This window comes from Trichosurus vulpecula, chromosome 5, assembly GCF_011100635.1.
Source record: "Trichosurus vulpecula isolate mTriVul1 chromosome 5, mTriVul1.pri, whole genome shotgun sequence".
NCBI classification, from domain to species: domain Eukaryota; kingdom Metazoa; phylum Chordata; class Mammalia; order Diprotodontia; family Phalangeridae; genus Trichosurus; species Trichosurus vulpecula.
In genome coordinates this window covers 303,715,608-303,740,350 of record NC_050577.1, presented here as the reverse complement: position 1 = coordinate 303,740,350, position 24,743 = coordinate 303,715,608, and the positions used below count along the sequence as shown (strand labels likewise).

Below are 24,743 nucleotides of genomic sequence, written 5' to 3'. Positions count from 1 at the left end.
AATGTTTGATTTTTCATTTGTTTACTCAGACCTGTGAGTTTTAATGGAGCAGCCATATGATGATGGTAGATAGAGTGTGGGACCTAGAGTCAAGAAGAGTCATCTTCCTGACTTCAGATCTGGCCTCAGGCACTTACTAGCTGTGTGACCTTGGGCAAGTCACTTAACTCTATTTACTTCAGTTCCCTAATCTGTAAAATGAACTGGAGAAGACAGTGGCAAAACCACTTCAGTATCTTTGCTGAGAAAACTCTCAAAGGGGTCATGAAGAGTTGGACACGGCTTGGAACAACTGAATGAGATGACTTTAAAAAGGAATGTGCAAAATGTTAAATTAAGGTCCAGGAAATTGACTCCCCAAGTGGAAAATGGGGCGGGGTTGCAAGGTTGTTGGTCATCTGGCGGGCTTGGTGGACTGCCAGCTCCATGGTAGAGTGGGATAATACAGCCCAAAGAGCCAAGGTGACCTTGGCCAGCATTAAGAAGAAGCAGCCTAATGAGGCGCTCGTCCCACTGACCTCTGCCCTGGCCTGGCTGCATTGGGAATCGTGGACACCCCATTTCATAAACACACTGGGAAGAGGAGCAGAAGCAGAAGGGTGATAAGATCAAAGGAAGAGTAAACTGGATGGGGCAGGGCAGGGCGGGGCAGGAGCCTCAAGGATGTGGATGGAAAGTAGATGGGGCCTGTTTTATTGAGCCCAAGAGAGCAATAACAGGTGCAATGGTAGGAAGCAGCAAAGCAGAAGTTGACGCTTGACACCCAGCAGTGAAGGCTGTGCCAAAGTGGGGTTCCCTTGCACTGAGGCTTCCTCGACAGAGGCTGGATAATCATTTGTCAGTTGTAGTACAGATAGGGTTTGCACTGGGGGTCTGCTTAAGGACCTTTCCGACTCCAAAATACTGTGATTTTGTTGGGGGGAAGAGGTGGAATGAGGTCATCTCTTTTGGAATTACAATAACAGGATAAACCCAGGACCTAGATTTCATTCTGCCACAATAAGCATTCAGACTCCCTGGTCACATTACACAGTCCCCAGACAAAAGACTTGTTTCATCATTTATTCAGTAAATGTTGGTAATTACTGAATGATACGTTAAAACCACAGAGACAGCCTGTGTTTGAAATGTTTCAGTTTAGGGAATGGATTAATTGCTGCCTTGAACAATAAGTAGATTTTATCATCTTACTTTTCCAAGAAATCCTGGCCGCTGCATGGACCTCCTTTTGCTTTGTTTTTCTGACTTCATTATTGGGCGGTACATCGAAGTTAATGTAGTAAGCGAAGAAGAATTACTCATAGCTGTAACAGAGCCATTTTCTTGGAAAAAGTCTAAAGCCATTCCAGCTCTGACATCCCCCAAGACAACAGTGGTGGTGACAACACAGAAAAGGTATTGGAACAAGTGTGTGCCCAGCATTCGGTGTTCTTTGTTTGGGAAAGTCTTGCTGCTTGCCTGCCCTTGGGAGGAGCTGCATTAGATGGAGCGGCCCAGGGACCTTTGCTCCTGCTCAGAGCCAGTCATGTGCCAGCTCGGGCCGAGGAATCATTTCCTCTAAGTGAATCTCTTGACTCACATGCTTTGGAGCACCATGCTTTAATGGCTTGAGCTAAAAGTGACAAACTGTCAGTCACGGGCCAGTTTCCCAATTACTCACTTCCCTTAGGTTCCTTTGGTGACGTTGTTTCATCCATCTGCTGCCATGGAGGAAGAGGCCACTGTCCCTCTGAGCCCATCATCCAGGTGGCTCACTCGGTGCGTGGCCAGCTGATGTGGGGGAGGGTGCCACAGTCCTCACTTTGTGAAACATAATTTTTTATCGTCCATTTGCTCCTGGTTTTTCATTCTTGTTTCAGTTGGAGCAGGTGCTGGACTCGAGTTAGGACACCTAGTTTCAGATTCTGACTGAAACTCACTAGCTGTGTCACTCCGAATGCATCATTTACCCTCTCAAGTCTCTGCTTACTTATCTGTAAAATGGGGTTAGTTGTACTGTTGTAGCTGCCTTTCAGAATTGTTTTTGAAGAAAGTGCTTTGTAAACTTTAAAGTTACATAAATGTGAGTTATTATGGACATGCAAATCCCTATGCCCATTCATTATCTTTTTATTCTTTTAGCAGGAGATTTAGGTAAATCATGGCATTTCTAACAGTCAACCAGTTACACATTGTAGCAAATATCCTTGAGGAATTTAGCTAAATGTAGGGGTTATAAAGCATAAATTTCATTGAAAATAAACACCATTAATATCATAAGAATAGGGATGTTTGCTTATTAATTTTGGATTGATTTTTAAGGAATCTAAGAAGACAGCTGCCAAGTTTCCTCCCACAGTATCCCATACCAGACAGACTAAAGAGATGTGTGGAACACCAACTAGACATACTAACTTTTCAGCCACTGCTTGCAGAGGTAAGAAAATGAGCTGCTGCTTTCCAGTACCCCTGACGTGTCTTTTTCCACATCTCACGTGGCTGCCCCATCTTCTCGAAGGTTCTGGGCTGAGCCCTTTGGGTGAAAAGGGTCACAAGTCCTTCAGGTGCCGCTAGGAGCCATCCACACTGGAGCCGCTGGGACAGCTCTGGGCACATTCTCCTTTAGAGGACGCTGGAGTTGTGACATCAGTGAACAGTCTTTAAAATGCAGCTGTCCCATTCATTTGTAAGCATGAGTTACTGCCCATGGTCTTCATGCATAGCATGAGCCTTTCCTTTGCTCCAGTGCTTTCAGCATTTCCCAGTTTCTTCCCAGTGAAATTAAGAAGACTGATGTCCCACAACATTAGCATGGCTTGGATATTTGGATGATGTTTTAAATGGTTATAATTCTCTTGGTTGGACTTTGCATTCTCATTGAGAGGGTCATAGAGCCTCATGTAGGAGAATATATGAAGTGGCCAGTGTAAGAACTTGTTCTGTTTGACTACACACAGTTATCCCTTCCACATCGCAGGGATTAGGAGCCTGGTGCCTCTGTCTGGGAAAAAGCTTCGTAAAATTTTTGGGCCCTCTCTTCATACCAAAAAAGACGTCTGAATTTTTTTCTTTTTTGGGGTATTTACAGTACCTTATTGTAAAATATGGATTGATATTACACAATACTTTACATATATTTTATGCATTTTTGAGTTTCTAAACCTTTTCTGCATCATCTGCTGGCCTTCACATGTTGTCTGTGGCTTCCACAAAATTCCTCCAAAATTCCCATTTAATTTCTTATGCTGACCCACGATATATCAAAACCACAATGGGCAAAGTCGCGATGTGGAAGGGATAGCTGTATTTGTTTTGCTTTGCTTTGCAGTTTGAGGGGGTGGTAGAATGGGGAAAACAGACTCTGTGAAGGATCTCTGGTTTCATCAGTGCAGGGAATTCCCTCCACCAGAGCAGCTATCAGTCCCCACCCCCATAACTTTGGAAGTGAGTTGTCTGAGGCATGTAGCCAGGACCACCTTTGCCTAAGTCACCCAGCAGTTTTTCCGCATACTATGCTATTTCTATAGCAATAAGAATTGATTAGAAAACCATTTTTCTGGTTCTTTTTAATTTACAATTCAAAGAGCCCATTTATCAGACTTTAAACACGAGTAATGCCCGTCATACAAAATGATCAGAAACACTAAAGAGTTGCGTGCCAGCAGTCATGGGGTAAAAGAAAAAGCAGGTGCAGTCTGATGTGTCAAGGCACTGCTTTTATGGCAGTGTTTTTCTGCATACAAACAGCCCCATCCAGGAGCTTGAGGGGCAGAGCCTCCACTGGCACTCCCCACAGTACCAGAGAGGGGCCAGCAGGAGAGCCGCTGCCCCTAGAGAGGGAGGAGTCCTCTGTGTGGGGAGCTGGGCAGCTTGGATGCTGCCCCTAGAGAGGGACGGGTCCTCTCTGTTGGGGAGCTGGGCAGCTTGGACACCACCCCAGCCCTGTGCATCCCAGGGGCCCCCAGGCTATTGCTAGTAGGGTCCTAAGTGAGCAAGAGCAAGTTGGGTTGTGTTTAGTACACCGGATTTGTTCAAGCAGAAAGGGCTGTGCTACATTTTCAGAGATTTCCTAATTTTTTACAGAGTGAAACTTGGGTTTTTAAGGGTTCATTTGTTTTGGAACTCCTTGTTCCCTGCCTGGGACAGATGACTGGGATGCTACTGGACCTTCCCCTCACTAAACTCTGTGTTTATTTCAGCTGCTGAATATGTCCAACTATAAAGATAAATTTTCCACCCTGCTGTGGCTGGAGGAAATTCATGCAGAACTGGAAATCAGAGAGTTCTACATGAGTGGAGTGATTCTGAAAAAGAATGGCAATTACTTGGTTTTGGAAGTGCCGGGGTTAGCGGAGAGTCGCCCATCTTTGTATGCAGGTGGGTGTTATACTGAGAGCATCCCACTCTATAGAGAAAGGTGGAATCAAAGAAGGAAAAGCCACGGAGATTATGGTCTAGTATAAGATTACTAAACACCTCCAGATGACTCTCAGACCCAGTATCACATTATAAGTCCATTCTAAAGCTGGGGAACAAAGTGCTTCATGCCATGAGAAATAGACCAGACTGTGGCCTGTGGAGAGCCAGAGAGGGCCGCTTTGGAGGTGGAAGGGCAGAAGTAAGGGAGGACAGCTGAGACCCAGGGAGCAGGCCAGGCCTGATCTCAGGGCCATGGAGCCGAGGCTGCCATCCCTACAGTCTCACTATCATGAACACAGTAGGAGCTTAATTGGGGGGTTTAGAAGTGCTGTGTTTAAAGTTCATGTGTAGAAGTGAGAGTCTTGTTTTCTCAACCAGGTGACAAAGTGATTTTAAAAAGCCAGGACTACAACGAGCATGTTATCGAGTACATTGGCTACGTGACCGAGGTGAGTCACTGTTGTATTGAATGAGTCTGCAAAGGTCTTTGGAAGGGCTGTGAGTGAGAGAGCATTCTTTTCACTTTCTAACTAGAAATTGCAAGGTGGGGTGATGTAGGGAGTTGGACCCCTCTCAGGACAGCTCCGGATCCCATGAGCTTGGGAGGCGTCACATCCCAGATGCCTATGGTCCATTAAACCCCTGGATGGTCACAGATAAGTCTCTAAATGTGCCTTCTCCATCTTATGCTGGCAGAGATGACGTTGTGAACACACGCGGGAGCCTTTCATGTCTGTCTCTGAAATTTCATTTTTTAGATTCCGTCTAGCTCTGCCCTAATTCTCTGACAAGCATTGTCTTAGTGTTCTGTCCCAGTGGTAGCATGTGTTCAGTTCACGGGTCGTGGTTTTACTTACGTTCCTTTGTGAACCCCAGGAAGGTTCTTACCTTGGATTCTCCTTCATCCACTTAAGAAAGATGTCCTGAGTGTTCTCTGTTTAGTTTCTTACGTGGCCCTGGGTGGGAGTATCAGGAAGCTGTCTGCTGCAGGCTCTGTCTCCAGGCCTTTGGGACTACAGAAATGAGCATGTGTGGGTGTGGGTGGGTGTGTGTGTGTGAGTGCATGAGGGGGAATGCATGAGGGGGAGCTGTGAACTTAGGGGTGGCTGGGACTCAGCTTTGAAAGCCTCTGGAGCCTGAAGGTCCTGCTGCTTCCTTCCTCCTGGGCCTTCCATGTGAACAGATCCTGAGGCAACCTGCTCAGCCATCCTCAGGTCAGAGACCTTCAGGCTGGAACAGACCTTGGAGATGACCATAGTTGGGGGACTGGAGTCAGGAGACCTGAGTTGGACCCTGGGGAGCACCAATCACACTATCCATTGTCTCATCTGTGAAACATAAAGAGTTCACACTCTTACGTGCTCCCTCTTAGAGTAGAGATGAAAGCAGAAGGCAAATGAGGGTGATCGCTCACCAGAGACTGGCTGCTAAGCAACTACTGCATACAGCCTAGGCCAGTCACATAGGGAGAAGGATGGGCAGATGACAAAGCCTAGGCCTGGCCCTCATGAAGCTTTCCATCTACATGGGGCAGGCACCATTGACACGTGCTGCAGTTAGACACTGCATATGTAGGAATTGATCACTCAGGCAGGTATTATTAAATTCTGCTTTCTGCTGGGCACCAGGTGCTCAAACAACCGCAGATGAAACAGTCCGGGCTCTCAGGAGCTTGCATTCTAATGGGAGAGCAGCCAGTCCCCATGTCTGAATCTGTAGAGAACAAATGTAGAGTGACAGAATGCAAGTGGACACAAAACGATTGAAAACGAGGTTGTTGGGGGGATCAGGAAAGGCTTCACACCCCAGATGATACTTGAAGGTTTTTTTTAGAGGAAGAGAGGTAGACATGAGGAGGGAGGCATTCCTGACATGAGGGATGACCCAGTGACACTTTTACTGAACTTGGGTTTGTTTTTCAAGTTTTTAGTTTTTGGTTTTTTTTTTATAACTCTTCCCTTAAGATCTCAAATACAAAGAAGAGTCCATGACCAAATTCCTTTCTTGAATGGGTTTGAAATGGTTGTCTAAAACTATCAATTGACTCAGTCCCCCTTTATCGAATGCTCACTCTGTATTTCTAGGCTCTGAAAACATAAGACAAAACCAAACCCAATTCTGCCCCGAAGGAGTGGGTGCCTGGGCTGCTGGTGATCCCCAGCAGGTGGGGGTGGGGGAGCCTTGCTTCTCACTCACCTTCAGCCATCTTCCAAATGGCAGGTGGGGCTTGGGGATTTGGAGAGTCTTTAGCATCCAGCAGCAGCCATTTCTAAGGGACAAAACATCTATCCATTTCTCCCACCTGTTAGTATCTTTATCAAAATACCATAATACTGACTCTTTTGATTATTTAATTTATAAGATTTGCAGCATTTCTCAGTAAGGCCAGATATTCAGACTAAAGGACACTTCGAGTATTTTCATCTGCATAATCATAGCCCTTCTTTACCCATTTTGCTTGTCTTCCATTTGAAGTAGGAGCTGCCTGCCCACAGTTCTGATCTCTGCCGACAAAGAATGTAATGCTGGCCTGTGTTACCCAGCACACAAAGCTCATTAGCTTCTTTGTTAGTGTAGTGGGATGGTCGTTGATTTACCTAAGTTATTAGGAATCCCCAAGTAGCTACATTTTAGCCTCAGATCTTAGAACAAGTTGTGACAGAGCTTTTGGCGTTATCTGGTTATGCCATAAGAATCCTACTACATGAGACTGAGTCTGGTCATATTGTCTGTTGCTTTTTAAGATTCACGAAGAAGACGTAACCCTTAAACTCAATCCTGAATTTGAAGAAGCTTACAACTTTGAGCCGATGGATGTCGAGTTCACCTTCAATCGGTAAAGTGCCTCGTGAGGACTCCAAACATCTTCCCTTTGCTTTCAGGCCGTTCTTGCTCTTCTCATTTTTCCAGCAAAGTTGCCCGAACTTAAACTGAGAGAAAAGTTTAAACTTCTGGTCTTTAACGTTAGGGGAGGAACTTTGTGATCCCAGTCACTGCTAATCTAATGCAGTGGAAGTAAAGGCAGCCCCCTTGCAGCCTCTAAAATTTCACGTGGCTCATGACGGGGTGAGGTTTTTCCCTGAGGTATTTGGGGATTTTTGTGGCCATGGCCTTAGGAGCCCCCAAACACAATTTTATAGCAGCTAGTTAAATTAATTCTCAGAAGGAATCGGTGCAAGTGTTAAGATTTGGAAAAGGGCAAGTCTCTCTTAGAGACATAGAAGCCGTCATTCTGCCGTTGTTCTAGGGAGGGGCAGGAAAGAGGGCGTGCGTGGGTTCCCCCCAACGTGGCAGGAGAACCCGGCTCCCGTCTAGCCTGCGAGTGTGACCGATGCAGCCGAGCAGCCTCAGAGGCCCCCAGACACCTCTAGGGAGCTATGACATAGCGAGCTGGTGAGGAGCTGCTCTGGGCAGGGCAGCTTTCTTGGAATCTCTCCAGGACAGAGCCAAGACAGGAAATCTCACTCTACCAGGCCTGAAATCCCTGATGTTTATGACAAAAGGCGGTGCTAAAGTTCTTTCAACATTTCTGTTAGCTACAAAGAAGTGGTTTGTTAAACCCTTCACCAATGACATAAATGAGATTTGGGGATCCTATTTAAACCTAGACGTCTGCACCTAAAATCTGTGTTCTGAAGACTTTTGTGAGTGTGACATGAGCTGATGGCAAGACTTTTGTATATTGGTGACCTCCTCGCACCTTTTCTGCGCCCAGCATCTGATGACCTGTTCCCTGGTGTCTGTTTTCAATCCCAGGGCAGGTCATATAGTGAGGGCTTCTCCCAAAGTGCCTGCTCCAGCCCCTCAAAGTGCCCCTATGTGTCTTCCTCCTTCCTTCCCCTCCTAAAAACAAAAACTGCTGTTTTCTAGAGGTAGGCAATGTCTTGTAGGAATGATAATTGTCTTGTGGAAGTGATTGGCACTGACGTGAATGACCAGTAGTCTACGAAGAGGCACACTGTCCCCTTCTGAGGCCCCACTCATCCCACCCTTCACCCTCCTCAGATATATGGGGTCACTGAAGTGATGGGCAGCAAGCAACATTGGGAGGCGCAGCATATCCAGGATTTTCCTGTTCCAGTGCAGCCTGCGTCACTCTTATCATGCATCTGTCTGACAAGTTCTAGCTTTGTAAACAGGGCCCAGCTCCTGGAAATAGCCTTCATTGCAATATCTTTCTCTAGCCATTCAGACCTGAAGACTGAAGGGCCTGACTCAGCTGTCCCCAGACAGATTCCCTCTCTTCAGCTCCCCCAGTCTCCCCATTCTCATCTTGTGCCCCCAGCCCTAGGACACGGTTCCTAGATGTGACATCAGACTCCAAGCCCTTTTCTGCCTACAGAAATCATGAGGGATTTTCTGTTACTTTTATCATCCTTCTTCCCTGTGTGGGCTGGGGAACTAGGTGAGACCCTCTGATCAGCTGGATGTGCCCCTGGGACCTAACTGATTGTCTGAACACATAGGAATGAATTTTATTTCATCAACTAAATGTAAACTGTTAGGTTTTTAAAGAATAACTCCACATCCATATGGACCAGGCTGTGCCCTGCCACTGGCCTGGCCTCCTAGGGCATTTACATTTTAAAGAGTCCCTTTATCAGGGGAGTGTGCAGGTAAGGTGAAATCACAAGGTGCCCCTGACATTTTTATCTTCTCCTTTGTAACAGAACAACCAGCAGAAGATGTCACTTTGCTGTGGAGCAGGCGATACACCTGGGAGAGAAAGGTCAGACCATGGGCCTGGGTCCTCTCATCCTCTCCTCTCTCCTGCATTGCTTCCTCTGTTTCCATGGGGTCCTAGATGTGAGCAATTTTTAAATGTTTTCTGAAAAATAGCGAATTTGGAAAGAAATATGAGGAATTAATTAGACCACTTGACATCCACATTTTTAAACTTTGTTTTCCAAGATGTTTCCACCACATTCAGCAGGTGCTAGTGGCTAATCCTTTCCACTTTTTGTTGTGTGTTGGTGGGTGTATGGATTCCATGGGAATGCCTTCTTGCTTTTAGTCACATAGAAAACCTTGCAGCGGGAAGGGGAGAACCATGAAAGGCCTCACTGCTTGGGCTTGGCAGTGTCAGGGCATGTAGATAAACACTTCCCAGCCTCCACAGAGCCCTGAGCTGCCAGGGATCGCTTGACAATTTCCTGTCTCTCTTTTTTTCTTTTTAAAAACCACAGTACTATTTCCAGAAAGTATCATTCTACAGTCTCCACAAGTTTCTGGGACTTGGAACTACTTGCAAGACACTGCTAGTGATGAGCAATCTTCTCTTAACCAAGGAAACAAGGTAATCTTTTAGTGACTCTTATTTTACACTTGGGAAATGATTGTGGCTTTCATTTATTAATCAGTGCAGTGTTGGGGGAAAAGTATCCTTTGAGAGGATGGCTTCCAGACATGAAACTCTTCTGTTCTGGCCCAGGTTTGTCTGTGTCCGGCTCTCAGGAGCTGAGACTCGCTAGTGGCCTCGGAGCTCTGGTTGTGGCTATCCTCCGAGTGGGGTGGGTGGGCGGTCACGCGATGTCATTCTCCTAAAAGGGAGGCTCCCACACTGTGCCGAACAGACACTTTCGCTCCTAATGAGGAGGGGCCGTGTCATGGGCCGGGTCCTCCTTTGGGTCACAGCCCTGACACGCGGCTCATTGATTATTAATTATCAGTTGATTATTAGCTGTGTCAGGGCCTGCAGTTGAACTCTCCCCAGCCTCTGCAGAGCCCTGAGCTGTGCCCCCCCCATTCTCCCCACACACACACACACACACACACACACACACACACACACGCAAGGATGCACAGTACGGCCTCCCCGGTTACCACAGCTCCTTGGCACACACTGTGAGGCTTTCTTCAAGATTCTCTTGGTCATTCATCTGGTGATTTTCTTAGCCATGGCAGTTCTTTTAAAATTTCTTTTAGTGTGCCATTCACCTGAGGACACTGTCCTTCTACCATTTTCACTGAGTCTGTCCTACAGTCTTTTTCAATTATATTGGCACTGTTCGTTTTAAGTTTTGTTTGGGTTTTGTTTTCTGGTGGTTTTCTACCATTTCTCCTCAGTGCTTCTATATTGATGATTTGGGGAACTGTAGGAGAAACATGGCTCCTTTCAATCCTCTCTGTATTAAATCTTGGATGTCTCCTCTCTCTCTGATACCATAATGGAGGGAACAGATTCTGTTGGTTTGGTCAAGTGCTGTGTACCTCTATTCAAACACCTGTCCAGGCAGAGAATGCCATGCACTGCAACAGAACAAGAGAAAGGGCTTGTGGGATGCCAGGGCATCTCTTAAAAGAAGCACCAGGGGTCCGGCAGACCAGGGGAGGCTGATGGGGGGAGGTGGGCTTGGCTCTTGCAGCCCAGGTCCCCCTCAGGTCAAAGGAGGCACTGCCCTGACTGCGTTGGGAAGGATCTATTGAGTCCAGAACTCCTGATCTTCCCTTCTGGTTCCTGTTTTCAGCCTCTTTATAATACTTAGTGCCAGGGAGAAGCACTGACAGGCTCTGTGCTATCCATGTTCTCTTCAGGTTTTTCACCGAATGTGTGCACTATGTTTCAGAGGGATATGACCTGGAGTAGAATAAGCCACATTTTCATGTAGCACAAACTTGGGGAGTGTTTTCAGAGTTTTTACAAACTTTTTAGTATTCAAGCACTTGATTAAAAATCTTTTTTCCAGAATAAGAAGAAACTGAAGGAGCCAAAGGAACACGCAACCAAGAAGGGAAGCACCAATTCCATTCATGACATGGTGACATTTGCCACGCAGACAAGTAATTTGTGAATATTGGAATATTTGCTGAGTGGGTGAGAAGGCTTGTCAGGGGCATTCAGAGACGGGAGAGAGCTGAGTCATGCAGGCTGTCCAGCCAGTGCGTGGCCCCCTCTCATGAGGGGGAGCACTCTGCTTTGGGAAGCTTGTGTTCTGTTCACCAGCAGTGCTGTAGTTAGGGGAATCTTCCTAATTTTGCCCCCGTATCTACCTTCCTGTAACTTCCCACCATTGCTCCTAGTTCTGCCGACCCCTCACATGTTTGAGGAGCTTTCATATACACATGAAATCCTCTGTTCTTTAAGATACCAACAACCCTTAAATGATGTAATCCTGACCCTGCCATGCTGGTCACTCTTCTCTGGATACACTTGTTTCTGTCCCTTCTAAAATGGGACACTCAGAACCGAACTTGGTATTCTGAAGGGTCCAGAATAGCCATTCTCATTGTCTCCTCCTGGGAGGATAGATTCTGGAATTCTCCCAGGAATCAGGGCCAAGCTTACAGTTTATGTTTTGCACCATAGACAATATTTTTTAAAATTGGGACTGTGTTTGCCCTTCTATAATCCCGTGGTCCCCCTCATCGTCTATCTTTCAAGTAACACTGGCAGTGGTTGAGCCATCACCACTACTGGCTCTTTCAGTACCTGACGATGTAGTTTTTCTTTGGACCAGATGAGCAGATCAAGGGCAGCTCAGTGCTCTCCTCCTGTCTGCTTAATTTTTATGATGGGCGTAAACTCCCCGGTTTAGCCATTGTCGTCCTGTCTTTCCAGTCAAAGGTCGTTCTCCTCTGCAGAGAAAAGAGAAGCAAGATGGCAGCTGCCGTATTGCTTGGTCCCATTTGTCTGTTCTCAGCTGGCCTTCTTTAGTTCACTTTCTCTTTTCCCCACAATATCTTCTTTCTTCATCAGCCCCAGCTCATTCAGAGCCTTTGGGTTCCTAATGCTACTCCTGTAGTACCTTCCCATACTCCCCCTCATGCCCACCACCACACCTCCCGTGTTCACCCTCTATTTCCTGCCCTGTCCCCTTTGTCCCTCTGTCTTTTCAAAATCTCGGTCAGTGTGTTCTCTATATTCACAACAGTCTCCTTTTCATCCTGACTGGAATTCCTTCCCTTTGTGCTTTAGAGTTCCCCATCCCAGCCTGGGACGTCCTGGTCCTGAGCAGACATCCATTGGATTTCTGTTCCTGGGTCGTACATGCGCTGAGGAGTCACCAGGAGCTTAGCACAGTGCCTGGCACACAATGGGCATTTAGCAAATGCTTGTTGAGAAACTTAGCGAGCTTTGGCCAGCTCTAGGCTGTTGTGTGGGACTCATTCCGCTGTTAACAAATCACTGCCCTCCCTTCAGGGTCTTTGACAGATCACACCACGCAAGCTTCTCTTACCCCATCTGGGGAATTAATGTGTTACTGTCATTATCGTCATAGGGTATTCTTGTCTCACTCCCAGTAACTAGGCAGGGCCGTCTCACCCTGTGTTCCATATACTCACTAGGGGCTTGAGCATTTCTCATGTCGTCAGTGACGTTTCTCAGCATGGTTTTACTTTGCTTCTCGACTCTTAAAATGGCCTGCGCTGTACTTTTTTTACCTAAGGTTATTTATAGAAGGTAAAAATTGGATTTAGTTGTTTCCCCTTTACGTGAAACTTTGTGTTTATGCTTCGCATACACAGTGAATGGAGTACGGACCTCAAAAACAAAAGAGGGTGAATTTTTCAATCCAGTTCTAAATGAAAAGCAGAAACTGGCGGTTAGAAGGATCTTGAGCGGCGACTGCCGACCAATCCCATACGTTCTCTTTGGACCTCCGGGAACTGGAAAGACAGTTACCATAATAGAAGCTGTTTTACAGGTAATTATCACTGGCAAACAGACCACAGGATGCTCCTTAGGAGCACAAGCTGGCCAAAATCCCAGTTAGGATTGCAGGAGGAAGGCGCGGATTAGGGCCAGAGCCCAGCCCCTGGGATGTGCAAAGTCGGCAAGCTCTCATTGCCTTAATAGTGGTTTCTGGATTGCAGTCGGATGCTGTCCATTAAGCACACAGATGTATCATTCTGCAGGCAGCCTTATTTTAAAATTCTTAACTCAGGTTGACAGCATTTAAGGGTTATATTTCCTAGCTTTTAGAAGATGCTTCACTTTCAGAATGGCAAACTCAATCATAGGGTAGCAGAAATTTACCTGCAGAAGAAGTGCTACTTAAAATTAGACCTGGCCATTGTCACCAGGCTGCCCCCTCACTTCCCAGGTTTAATGAGATCATTGAGTCGAGTTGATCACACTTTCTCCCAGAGAGGGAAGTCACTTTTGTACCTCATCCCTTAGCTCTGTGCAATGGCAGAGAGTAAACAGGGTGGGTGTTTTTGTTTAAAAGTTAGGGAAATAGATGTGGAGATTAAGGGACTTTTCCAAGGGGCTAGAACAGCCAAGTAGTGAGGAAAGACTTGAGAAGAGGCCTTTCCTTTGGACGCCAGTCCTAGACTCTTCCCACCTTTAAATCAATTATGTCCAGATTTTATATTTAAAAGTTACTGGTTTTGTGGGGTTTTTTTTTTAAAGAAATATCTCATGGTATGTTGAAGGAAAACGGCTTCCATCTCTCTTTGGCTTTTTTGTCTGTGACAGATTCATTCAACTTTACCAGACAGTCGGATTCTGGTCTGTGCCCCGTCCAATAGCGCCACTGACCTAGTTTGCATGCGGCTGCATGAGAGCAAAGTGCTTGCCCCAGGTGCCATGGTGAGAGTGAATGCCACCTGCAGATTCGAAGAGGTGATTTTTCATAGTGCTTGGGATTTAACCCTCCGCTTCGCCCCACCACAGAGCCCACAAATCTGGAGTGTGGGTCTTAAGAGACGTTCCAGCTAAATGTGAATGAACGTGTCTTTGAGCCCTGTGGGAGTATCCCCTACTTCACAAAAGTCCCTAGCTCCAGAACCTTCAAGGATACCCCATAGCCTGCCAAGTTAATTCCAAGAACACCATGTCTTACCTCCTTTTCACACTCAGGTTTCCATGATGTGGTTCCAGCCTATATCCCTGCTCCCCTACAGCTTAACTTTTTCTTTCAAACTGAACAACTTACTTCCCCCTTCTCCTGTGCCCGAGCTCCCAACTCCCACCACTGTGGTGTCTGCCATCGTGGGAGGCCAACGCTCCCTCCTCTCTTTCTTCTTGCTCTTCCCCAAGCCCCCATCCTTCCCCAAAAGAAACTATTTCCTAGTCACTCCCCCTAGAAGTTGGTATTTACCTCTCTCCAGTGGTGCCTCTTCTGATGCATGGAACAGTTGCCATCCCATGCCACTACTCAGCGAAGTGGAAGCCCTTTGAGGGCAAGAATTGTGTTTTATCTGTCTTTGAATCCCTGTAACACTAAGCCCAGAGCCTCGCGTATTATTTGTTGTTGAGTCTTTTCAGTCGTGCCTGACTCTCCATGACCCATCTGGGGCTGTCTTGGCGGAGACACTGGAGTGCTTTGCCATTTTCAGATGAGGAAACTGAGGCAAACAGGGTGAAGTGACTTGCTCGGGGTCACACTGCTAGGCAGTGTCTGAGGCCAGATTTGAACTCAGGCAGATGAGTCAGTCTTTCTGACTCCAGGCCTGGCACTCTGTGTGCTATGGCACCACCTTGCTGTCCCCCTCATGTGTAATGGTGAATTAAAAATACGGACAAGTGAAGAGAATTACATAGATACCAGTAGGAAACTGAGAAAGGGTTCAACTCATTTCAACAGACAAAAGGCATTGTCCTCAAGGGGCTTAATAAATTAACGTGGAGCATTTGTTTCTTGAATCCTCGATATCTTTATATTTCCCTCATGAACCTCAGATGTAGAAATTGAGGAGTATTTGGGGTGTGAAAGTCTGCTGATCTGAGCAGAGGGGCCGTGAGCTAATGCTCCATGGAACTTGTACCCCCAGGGTAGTTTCCCTTCCCTTCTGGCCAGGCCCTGGGGTGAGTTAGCAGGTCAAGGACAGGGACCTAGTAGGCCTCTAGCCATGAAGCCCAGTTGGCCTTCTCCAAGCCTCACCAAAGGTGGGATTGATCCCTTAGACTCCAGAGCCTTGGATGGCCTGCTATGTGTGTGCTTATGGCAGCACCAGAAGGACTCCCAGAGGGGTAATACTGTGGCTCCAGTAAAACCAGTGAGTGTGGAGCACTTGAAGGTTTGCAGATGCTTTGTCAATTCTATCTCATTTGAGCCTCACAATAACCTTGGGAGGTCGGTGTTTTTATTATCCCTGTTTTTACAGACAAAAGCCAAGAGGTTAAGTGACTTGCCTTTAGTCACATCACTAATAAGTGTTTGAGGTCAGATTTGAATTCAGATCTTTGTGAAACCAAGGCCCCTGAGGGTCCTCATTTCTTCCAGAGGCAGAGCTCCCAAGCATCCCTGGTATACTTATTTCTGTTACTTAGCTAGGGGGCAAAGTCAGTGCAAAGCAAAGGAATTGGATGAAAGAGCCTAGTAAGAAAAGCAGCCATAAAATGTTTCCTCTCGTAAAGCTGGGGCTCACTTGCCCCCAGTTCCACCTGTCAGTGGGATGAGTGGCCACACCTAGGGAACATGCATATCTAGGAAACATGGCCAGGTCCTGCTCATGCAGAGGCATTTCATGTCTCTCTTGCTTAAGAGTTGCCACTGTCTTTTGGAGATGCCACTACCCTGTCTCCACTAGGCCTTTACCTTGCTGGTCATTGCTCTACAAGGCATATAATATTGAGCGTCTCCCTCTCTCTCCTTCCAGCTTCTGGCTTCAGTTTGGAGTTCTCAGCAGAGGTGCTCCCTCTTCCTCATAAGAAGAGGAATGGTCTTAGCTTAGAGCCCAAAGGCTTAAGCTTCTGGGGGTTTTAGGTAAGCAGGCCTTTCCTTCACCCATATCAGACTAGCTTCAAACCCTTATCTCCTTCTGTTCCTGTAAGGACAGGCATTTCATGTCTTTGAACTTTGCCTTTCTGTTCATCAAGAACATTTTCTTTGTCACAAGTCTCTATGATGTCAAGTAAGAATATCCTTGTAACTCTTGCTTAATTCCTGTACCGAGATCCTATTCCCCAAACCCATTTCAGATGGGCCCTCTGCCAAAAATGACAGGGAGAGGAAAAGACAAAGAACAAAATCCTCCTACGTCAAGCTGTGTCAGGGTCTCTCTCCCTGACCCAATCCCTTGATCCAAGTTCCTGCCTTTTTTGTGTTTTGTGTACAATAAGAAGCTTAGGCTTTGAGCTCCCTGAGGGGAGCTCATAATCAAAATCATAGATTTTTTTCCCAAAGAAGTAGATTTTATTTAGACAAATGAGACTTGTCCATCAAGGTGATCAAATGTTGGTGTTTATTCCTGAGGAGAAGTTGGGAAATTTCCATCACTGGATTTATTTGAGAAGCCACATGTTGTAGATGGATGATTCCAACATTCAGTGAAGATAAGTAGGTGCCTCCCTGTCATGTATGTCCGGTGCTCTGGGTCGCACTTCAGAGGCCCCACTTCCCAAAACAGAACGAAAGGAGCTTGCACGGTAGCTGATTCAGATGTGGAGGGCCAGACCCCATCTGATTAACGGTGTGGTCCCTGCCCCCTTCAGACATCGTAGTGCTTGGCTCTGTCTCCACACAAGCTTTTTCTGCGGGGGTGCAGCATCGGACAAGTGAGTTGTCTAGGGGTAGGGTTTCCTCTTCACCGATGGCGAGGGAATCAGAAGATCATTTCCTAGGGCCTAGAGAGGGATTCCTTTGTTATTTGGTTTGTAGTCTGGTTGTTTAAATGCCTTTTCCTTTGTGTTACGTTGATCACATGGTATAGGGGATATGGTACTGGATATGGAGTCAGGTACACTAGTGGTAAGTCCCGAGACAAGTGACTGTGTAACCACTGTCAGCCTGTCTCTTCATCTGTGAAGCGAAAATCCTCATAGCCCCTCCCTCCCTACAAGCTTACGGGGATCAAATGAGATCATGGATGGAAAGGGCCACGTAAACCTCCAGTGCTAGAGATGTTGGCTTTCATCATGGTTATTACTGGACAAAAAGGAGCATGAGATGAGGGGTTTGAGTTAGATTCAAATACATACTGGTCTAAAGATTACTCGGAACCTCAGTAGAGCATGTAGAGGGGCCTCAGGCTACATTCTTTCTCTTTACAGGTTACATGATCCAGAATAATGGAAAGTTGTTGAGGGCCCATATGCCCAGCACTCCATATAGTATAGAACCTGCATGTCCCCATTAGATTCCCTCCTTATTTACTCTTTCCAATCTCCTGTGATCAGTCTTCTCAGCCATAAACAAGCCAATGATTCATTGAACACAAATATCCCACCCCTACCCCATACCAGTTCCCAAGGTGCCCAGCATCAGCCCAAGGCCTACCTGCTCCTGCCCTTCCATGGGCCTGAGGAACCAGTAACAGCTTTGTGTACTTTAGTAACAGCACTTTTTAAGGACCTACCATGTGCCGGTCACCATGCTAGGTTTGTGGGATAAAAAGACAAAAACAATCACTACCCTTAAAGGGCTTGCCATGAAGCTGTTCACTTTCTCTTTTCTCAGATAACTCTCTAATATTCTAAAACTCTTAGAAATCTCATCAAACTTCGATTCGGACTTAATTCATTTTAACTCAATAAATTAGATTCTGTTCAGCATGTACTTAGTAAGCAGAACACTATCCTAGATGCTGGGGATGCCCTGAGTAAAATTCCATTCTGTTGGGGGGATGCAGCATAGAGAGACAAGTAAAGTGCCTACATGAAGTGGACATGGAGTAATTTGAAGAGTAGGACCCATGATGTCTGGGGGAACCAAGAAAGGCCTAGTGTGAAAAATGACACATGAGCTGGGCTTTAAGGTAAACTGAGGAGGCAGAGAGTGTGGAGGGAGGGTGTTCCCGGTATGGAAGACCACCCTGCAAAGGCTAGAAGGCAGGAGACAGCAGGTCAGCACCAACAGGTCTTTTGGGCTTGACCTGAACTAAGCCTGGGCCAGATGTTTGCTTTATGCTTGATGAGATGGTCGCCTTATCCGGTCTGGGCTTTAGAAATGCCATGTTGGCAGTTGTGTAGATAAGGGATCAAAGCAGGGAGAGGCAGAGGTGCTAAGAGCCTGACCTTGGTGGGCAGCTCAGCGGGGATGGGGGTGCCAATAGGCCCCCCACCCCCAAGGCTGGCGATAACCAAAATAATAACCAAGTTTGGGACAGAGGTGGCTTTGGTGACTTTATCCTCTCCCAGGGCTGCAGTTACCCTTTCTCTGCAGATGCTTTATGTGTCCTATCCTGGTCTCTCCCCTGAGCTCTAACCCTGCATCACCAGCTGTCTTTTAAGATGCCACAAACTGACACTCCCACCCAGATGGCTGTCAGCAAGCATTTATTAAGTATCTACTGTGTGCCAGGCACTTGATTGAGCACTAGAAACACAGATATAAGCAGAAAGAGCAGTGATCCCTACCCTCGAGGAGCCTACATTTCAGTAGGGAAAGGCACCTGAAAAGAGGTGGGGGAGACCTGGCAGAGTTGGGCCAGGCACACCAAGTCCTGTGCCAACACGTCTGCAGTGCAGCCTGGAAAGGAATGCAGTGTCATGGAGGCAACTCCAAACTCATCACATCCTCAGCAGAATTCATTATTAACCCCAAAACTGTCCCTTTTCTGTATTTCACTAATGTATCTCCTTTCAGTGGCTCCCTGTTCAGTACATCCACAGCTAGCTCCCACCCTTCTTTTCAGTCTTAAGTCATTCCCCTTCATGCACTTTCGATTTACTCACTCGATTATTAAACATTTATTAAATACCTGCTTGTGCTGGGCACTGCTAAGCATCAGAGATACAAAAAGAGGCAAAGACAATCCCTGTCCTTGAGGAGCTCACAATCTAACGGGAGAGACAACATGCAAACAAAGAGCTGCAAAGCAAGCTTTATGCAGGATAAATAGGAAATAATTAACAGGGAAGGCACCAGAATTAAGAGGAGTTGGGAAGGCTTCCTGTAGAAGGTAGGGTTTTGAGACTGAAAGAAGACTGAAGTCAGTGGTCAGAACAGAAGAGGGAGAGAATTCCAGGCTTGGGGGACAGCCAGAGAGAATACTTGGAGTTGGGAGATAGAGGGTCTTGTTCATGGAACAGCCAGGAGATGGGGGTCAAGGGATCGGTAGGGAGTGAAATGTCAGAAGACTGGAAAGGTTGGAGGGGACAGGCTGTGAAGGGCCTTCCAGTCCAGCCATCTTGCTAGTGTTTCCTACACGTCCCACTCCCCCTCCTTCCTCCCCTACATCTGGCTCTTGCTCCTTCTACTTTGATGGGGTGGGGGGAGGCACGGTTAGGAAGGGTTGGTCAAACAGTGTTCAGAGGAAATGGTTTGTGTGTTTATAGATGGTTTATGCACTTGTGTTTTTGTTTTAGACCCTCAGTGACACTGTACGACTCTACTGCAAAGATGGGGAAGATGTCTGGAAGGCATCTCGCTACAGAATCATCATCACCACATGCAGCAGCTCTGGACTGTTCTACCAGATTGGAGTGAGGTATCTAAAACTCATGCAGCTTATGGGGCTTGTTGGCATTTTGTAGGGAGTCTGTCCTCAAGGCACCAGGAGGCACTCTCTCCCTCCATCCACATGAGAAAAAGGCAGTGAAATGTTAGGGAAGCGTGTCACATCCTGAGGAAGGGCCTGGCTGCCCATGACAGAAGTCAGCAGATTCGTGGGAGGCAGCACTATGCCAGGTGTGGGGGGACACACACAAAACACTCCTGTTCTCAAGGAATTAAAAGCTGCTGATTTCTATGCGGCACAGCAAGGGCCATCCCAGAATCGATTGTCATCTTGGCAAAGTTCATCTTTGGGTTCATCATGCTCCTGTTGTCCTTCCTGCTCCCAGCATTCCTCCCCCAACAGACTCCCAGCTGGAAGGCTGTGTGGGGGGATGTCTTTAGAACAACCCACCTCTCACCTGCACTCCAACAAAGATCACCCAAGAGTAGCAGACCAAATCATGACAAAGTCCAGAGAATGACTAAAGTAGGTATCTTCCCTAACCCAGGACTGCCAAGAAGACAGCCAGCATCCTGCACGCACCAGGAAAAAGGCCTGGTCAGAAAAGCCAGAGCGAGTACCGTGCTAGGATGCCTATGGTGACTCTACATGAGAGCCCAACATACAGGCTCCAAGGCGGAGGGGAGCCAGCAGGGCTGTGACCAGGGGAGGAACTTGAGAGGCTCCAGAAGTCTGCAGTGTTCTTAACCTGGGGAGCTCCCCAGGGCCGTGAAAACTGCAGTACTGAAGGAGCTGACACTCGGTAAAGAAAGTTTATGAAAGCCCACAGCTTCACAATAGCTGCCCTCAAGGCAAAAAAGGGCTTGGCCACAAAATCTACAAGAGTGCCTAGAAGAAATGAGATCACTGAAATAATAAATAGGAGAACTCTGGGGGAAAGAATTATAAACAGAATAAATAACTCAGAGTAAAAAGTGTTCAAACCTGTCCAAATGTTAGGAGCAGGCCTTAGGCCAGTACCTTGTTAGTTCAGATTTAATGCTGGCACAAAATATGGATCTTGTAGGTTATCCAGCAAAAGGAGGTTTCCTTAATCTACTAGGATATTCCAGCACTTACTTCACTGGGGTAGACACAATCCCCATCCCCCATCTCCACATGGAAACACATCTGGTCATCAGGGAAGAGTATAGCAACTCTCCAGGTCTTGGGCCATCCTCCAAGACTGAAAGGCCTTAACTCCATATCAGAGGGCCTTTTTATGTCCTCTGGTGACCAGTAAGCCATGGCAAATAGGAAGTGACTTGATTTCTGGGTACAACCAGATGGAAACCCTCAGAGTTGCTGAACCATCCTGTGTAGGACACACCAAGTGATAAAAGGTTCCCAGGTGTGTCATCCAGTTATGTCAGAGGATGCAATATGTGAGGAGTCTGTGGCTGTGTTGTGCCCTGATATTCCTGGTGCTCCTTCTCCTCTTGAGACTACTCCACCATCAACAGAGAGGGCTGAGGAAAACCCTAGAATTTCTGGCTTTTATTCTCCATGTTTTTTTCATTCATTTATTTTATGTTTGCTCTTTCAGAGAAGCTGTTAAAATTTTTAGTTATTTTTTCTGGAACTTCTTTGCTTTTGCTTTTTTAGTACTAAAAAAAAGCTATACTTAAGTCACTAAACTGCATTCCCTTTGACCCAGTGAGACCAGTGCTAGGCACATGGCCCAAAGAGATCGGAGAATACTGGAAAAGAGCCGTGTGTCTGCCAAGATTTATAGCAATACTTTGGTAACAAAGAATCAAAAACTTGTCTGTTGGTGAATGATTGAACAAATTACAGTGTATTAATGTGATGCAATGTTATTATGCCATGAGGAATGATTAAAAAAAAAAGATGGACTCAGAGACTTGGAAAGACTTGTTTAAACTTACGCAGAGAGATGTGGGCAGAACCTGAGGAACAATTTATTCAGGGACCATAACACTGTAGAGAAATCATTTTGAAAGACTTAACTGTGATTAATACAATTAATGCAATAAGCAGACCGAGGAGAAAACATGCTACTACGGGCAGAATGAGACACCCTTCGGTCATTGCCAGCGATCTGCTTTGATCAACTCTGAGGATCCATCACGATGAAGGGGCTTGGGGGAGCTTCGTTGTCCTAATTTGGAGCAAGAGAAGGGGCTAATCGATTAATAGTGATACTAGAAGGAAGGTGTTTGAACCATGTTAAATGCACAGGAGAGAATAGACAAAAAAATTCAGAAAAGATACAAGCAAGAGCTTGGAAACTTACCTGCTGAATTTATTAGTTTTTTAAAAATATGTATAGTTTACATTACAGAAATTCACAGGTTCATACACAATTGATTTTCTGTTCTTTATGCATGGAAATGTTTATGGTTAAGTTCTTAATAACAAAAATTAAGAATTCCTCTTTTTAAAGTGTTAACTAATAATTGAAGACTTTAGATGATATCCTTAGTCACTCCCTCTCTGGCTATATGTACTTTCTCCATCTTCAAGAATTTCCTTTAAAATTGTCGAGTAGAATGACAAATTGTAGGTGTTAAATGTCATCTGAAATTTTGAAGCTGGGATTTGCATCATAAGACTATGAATTCAGATTTACTTCCAGCCATTAATTCTGTAATTACTTATTTTGGAACAGAGTAGCATTGTTTGCATTCTCACGATCACTGGTAAGGTTCTTGATGTACTTTCCTCCTATCAGAGATTTGGGGAAGATGATGGCTACTCAGCCACAGTCCCTGTCTTGGCTGTCCCTAAACATCTCTGGTGCAGGGGACCGAGGCCTTAGAGGGGAACAGTAAAGCTTTTTTGGTTACATTTTCTCTTGCTTCCTAAGTTACTTCCAAAAAGACTCTGGGCACTGGTGTAGCCCAGAAGGTCACATTTCCCTCACTGGGGTCTGGCTGATCCAGGAGATTTCTTTCAGTCTGTCACTGAACTGTGATTGCTCAGGCTTCTGTACAGCTTGGGATCTCAGGAGGTTGATGTCATGCATGTTTCTTGTTTTAGAATCGGACATTTCACCCACGTTTTTGTGGATGAAGCAGGACAGGCGAGCGAGCCAGAATGCCTCATTCCTCTGGGCTTGGTCTCAGAAATTAATGGCCAGGTAAGGTGGGTTGAGGGGTTTTGTCATTATTTAGAAAGAAACATGTCCCAAGACAGTTTTTCTTCTGGTCCCTTTTACATGTGGTAGGCAACTACCAATATAACTTGCCATTTTTAAATGTGCTAGAATTACCTCAGTAACTGGTGCTGTCCTTAAATAATTTGTGAAGTGTGAGTATCCCTACATCGTCCATTTTTTAAAGAGGATAATTGGTGGGAGTGGTGATGATTGGGGAGCACAGGGTCTTTCTGAAGAGGCTGATTGAAGAGTGCCACTGAACACAGAAATTTCCTTACTTTATTTGTGGCTCAGAAGGCCCTGAGGCTGCTGATAATACTGCTTCTTACCCACTTGAACTTGGCCTGAAGTCAGTGAACTCGGTAAGACTGCTGGCTCCACTAGCCTGTCGATGGCCGCTGTGTCCCATCCACTTTGTCCTGCTGTCTGCCTCTGCCTTCCCAGAATCCTCCTTGGGACTCTAGGGATTGTCCTTTAAAGTGTCCATCACCCAGACGCAACGTCATCATGACTTCCCTTGACATTCAGGGAAACTCCTGCCCTGTCTCCTCTGAAGTGGGCTCAGTGCTGTCTCGTCACAGCTTGTCGTAGGCTGCCAGGCACTTTGGTACATGAGCCTCAGTTCTCCGGGCCCTCATCAGGACTTTGCTAACCCACAGTGCCTATAAAGTAGCAGAAGTTTTGAATGATTTTTATATTGGAGGGTCTTTTCTAAAAGACTTTTGACCTGGCACAGGGTTTCTGCTCTAGGGCAGGCTTCACTCCTGACCAGTCATTTTCATGCTGCCTGTTAGTGTGTACAGCACATGCCTGTTGTCCGTTTCTCTGTGTGTGTGTGTGTGCAGGGGGGCAGTAGGAGAGCTGCCGCCTCACACACCCGCAGAGGAGCAGAGGGCTTGGAGAACACCACTGTTTGTGTGCTGCAGATCGTACTGGCTGGAGACCCCATGCAGCTTGGCCCGGTCATCAAGTCCAGGCTTGCTCTTGCCTACGGATTGAACGTGTCCATGTTGGAAAGACTCATGTCTCGCCCATTATATCTGAGAGATGAAAATGCCTTTGGTGCTTGTGGATCCTACAATCCTCTGTTGGTAAGTCCTTTGCCACCTCTCTTTCTGACAAGTAAAATCTTCTTTCCTTAAATCCTTTTACAAAGAGGCCATATCATGGAGACCTGAATTTGAATCCAGCCTTGGATACTTCCTAGCTATTTGGCTCTGAGCAAGCCTCAGTTTCCTTAGCTACCCAGTGAAGATGGCAGTAGCCCCTGCCTCTTAGGTCATTTTGAGGATCAGCGGGGATGCCACTTGGCACTCTAGGAACACCAGCCATTAGCATGACGTGATGTCATTGTCATCAGCCTTTCCTGAGAGCTTTCCTAAACACTGTCCACCAAGCAGGCCCTCCATCAGACTGCCTGGTCTTCAACCACTTTGTGTGGATTCTGCTTAGATCTGTAGAAGGTATGGAGCCATGTTTATGTGTATGGTGCCTTGCTTTCCCCTCCATCAGAATCTGGGCTTCTTGTGAGCAGGCATTCTTACTGTTCAGGCTTGTCTCTCCATTTCCTGGCACACAGTTGGCAGTTAATGAGAGACACAGTCATCATTATTATTGTGACTACTCAAGTGTCCTGGCTAGTCATCCGAAGTCACAGTGGTTTCGTCTGGTTCCAGCGAGTTCTCCACAGTGTTTGTGATCCTCTGGGATTTCTCTTTTTTAATTTTATTTTTCATCTATTGTTCACTTTTAGCATTTAATTTTTGAAACTTTGAGTTCCGAATTCTCTTCTCCTCTAGCTCTCCCCCCCACCCGTTGAGAAGGCAGATAATATGATGTTAATTATCATGTGAAGATGTGCAAAGCCTATTTCCATGTTGGCTTCATGGGCTTTCCC

At 46.3% G+C, this 24,743-nt stretch overlaps 1 protein-coding gene across 1 annotated transcript in view; it reads left to right on the top strand.

The window, feature by feature from the left end:
* MOV10L1 (Mov10 like RISC complex RNA helicase 1) overlaps positions 1-24,743 on the top strand; it is a 61,308-nt gene that overhangs the window by 11,297 nt on the left and 25,268 nt on the right. The window contains exons 8-20 of the mRNA XM_036760834.1: positions 1,201-1,395; positions 2,302-2,416; positions 4,179-4,356; positions 4,777-4,847; positions 7,143-7,234; positions 9,069-9,127; positions 9,585-9,694; positions 11,085-11,178; positions 12,865-13,043; positions 13,820-13,966; positions 19,595-19,716; positions 22,729-22,828; positions 23,773-23,937. Coding sequence (XP_036616729.1) covers positions 1,201-1,395; positions 2,302-2,416; positions 4,179-4,356; positions 4,777-4,847; positions 7,143-7,234; positions 9,069-9,127; positions 9,585-9,694; positions 11,085-11,178; positions 12,865-13,043; positions 13,820-13,966; positions 19,595-19,716; positions 22,729-22,828; positions 23,773-23,937 — 1,627 coding nt within the window. The remainder of the gene's footprint in view (positions 1-1,200; positions 1,396-2,301; positions 2,417-4,178; positions 4,357-4,776; positions 4,848-7,142; positions 7,235-9,068; positions 9,128-9,584; positions 9,695-11,084; positions 11,179-12,864; positions 13,044-13,819; positions 13,967-19,594; positions 19,717-22,728; positions 22,829-23,772; positions 23,938-24,743) is intronic.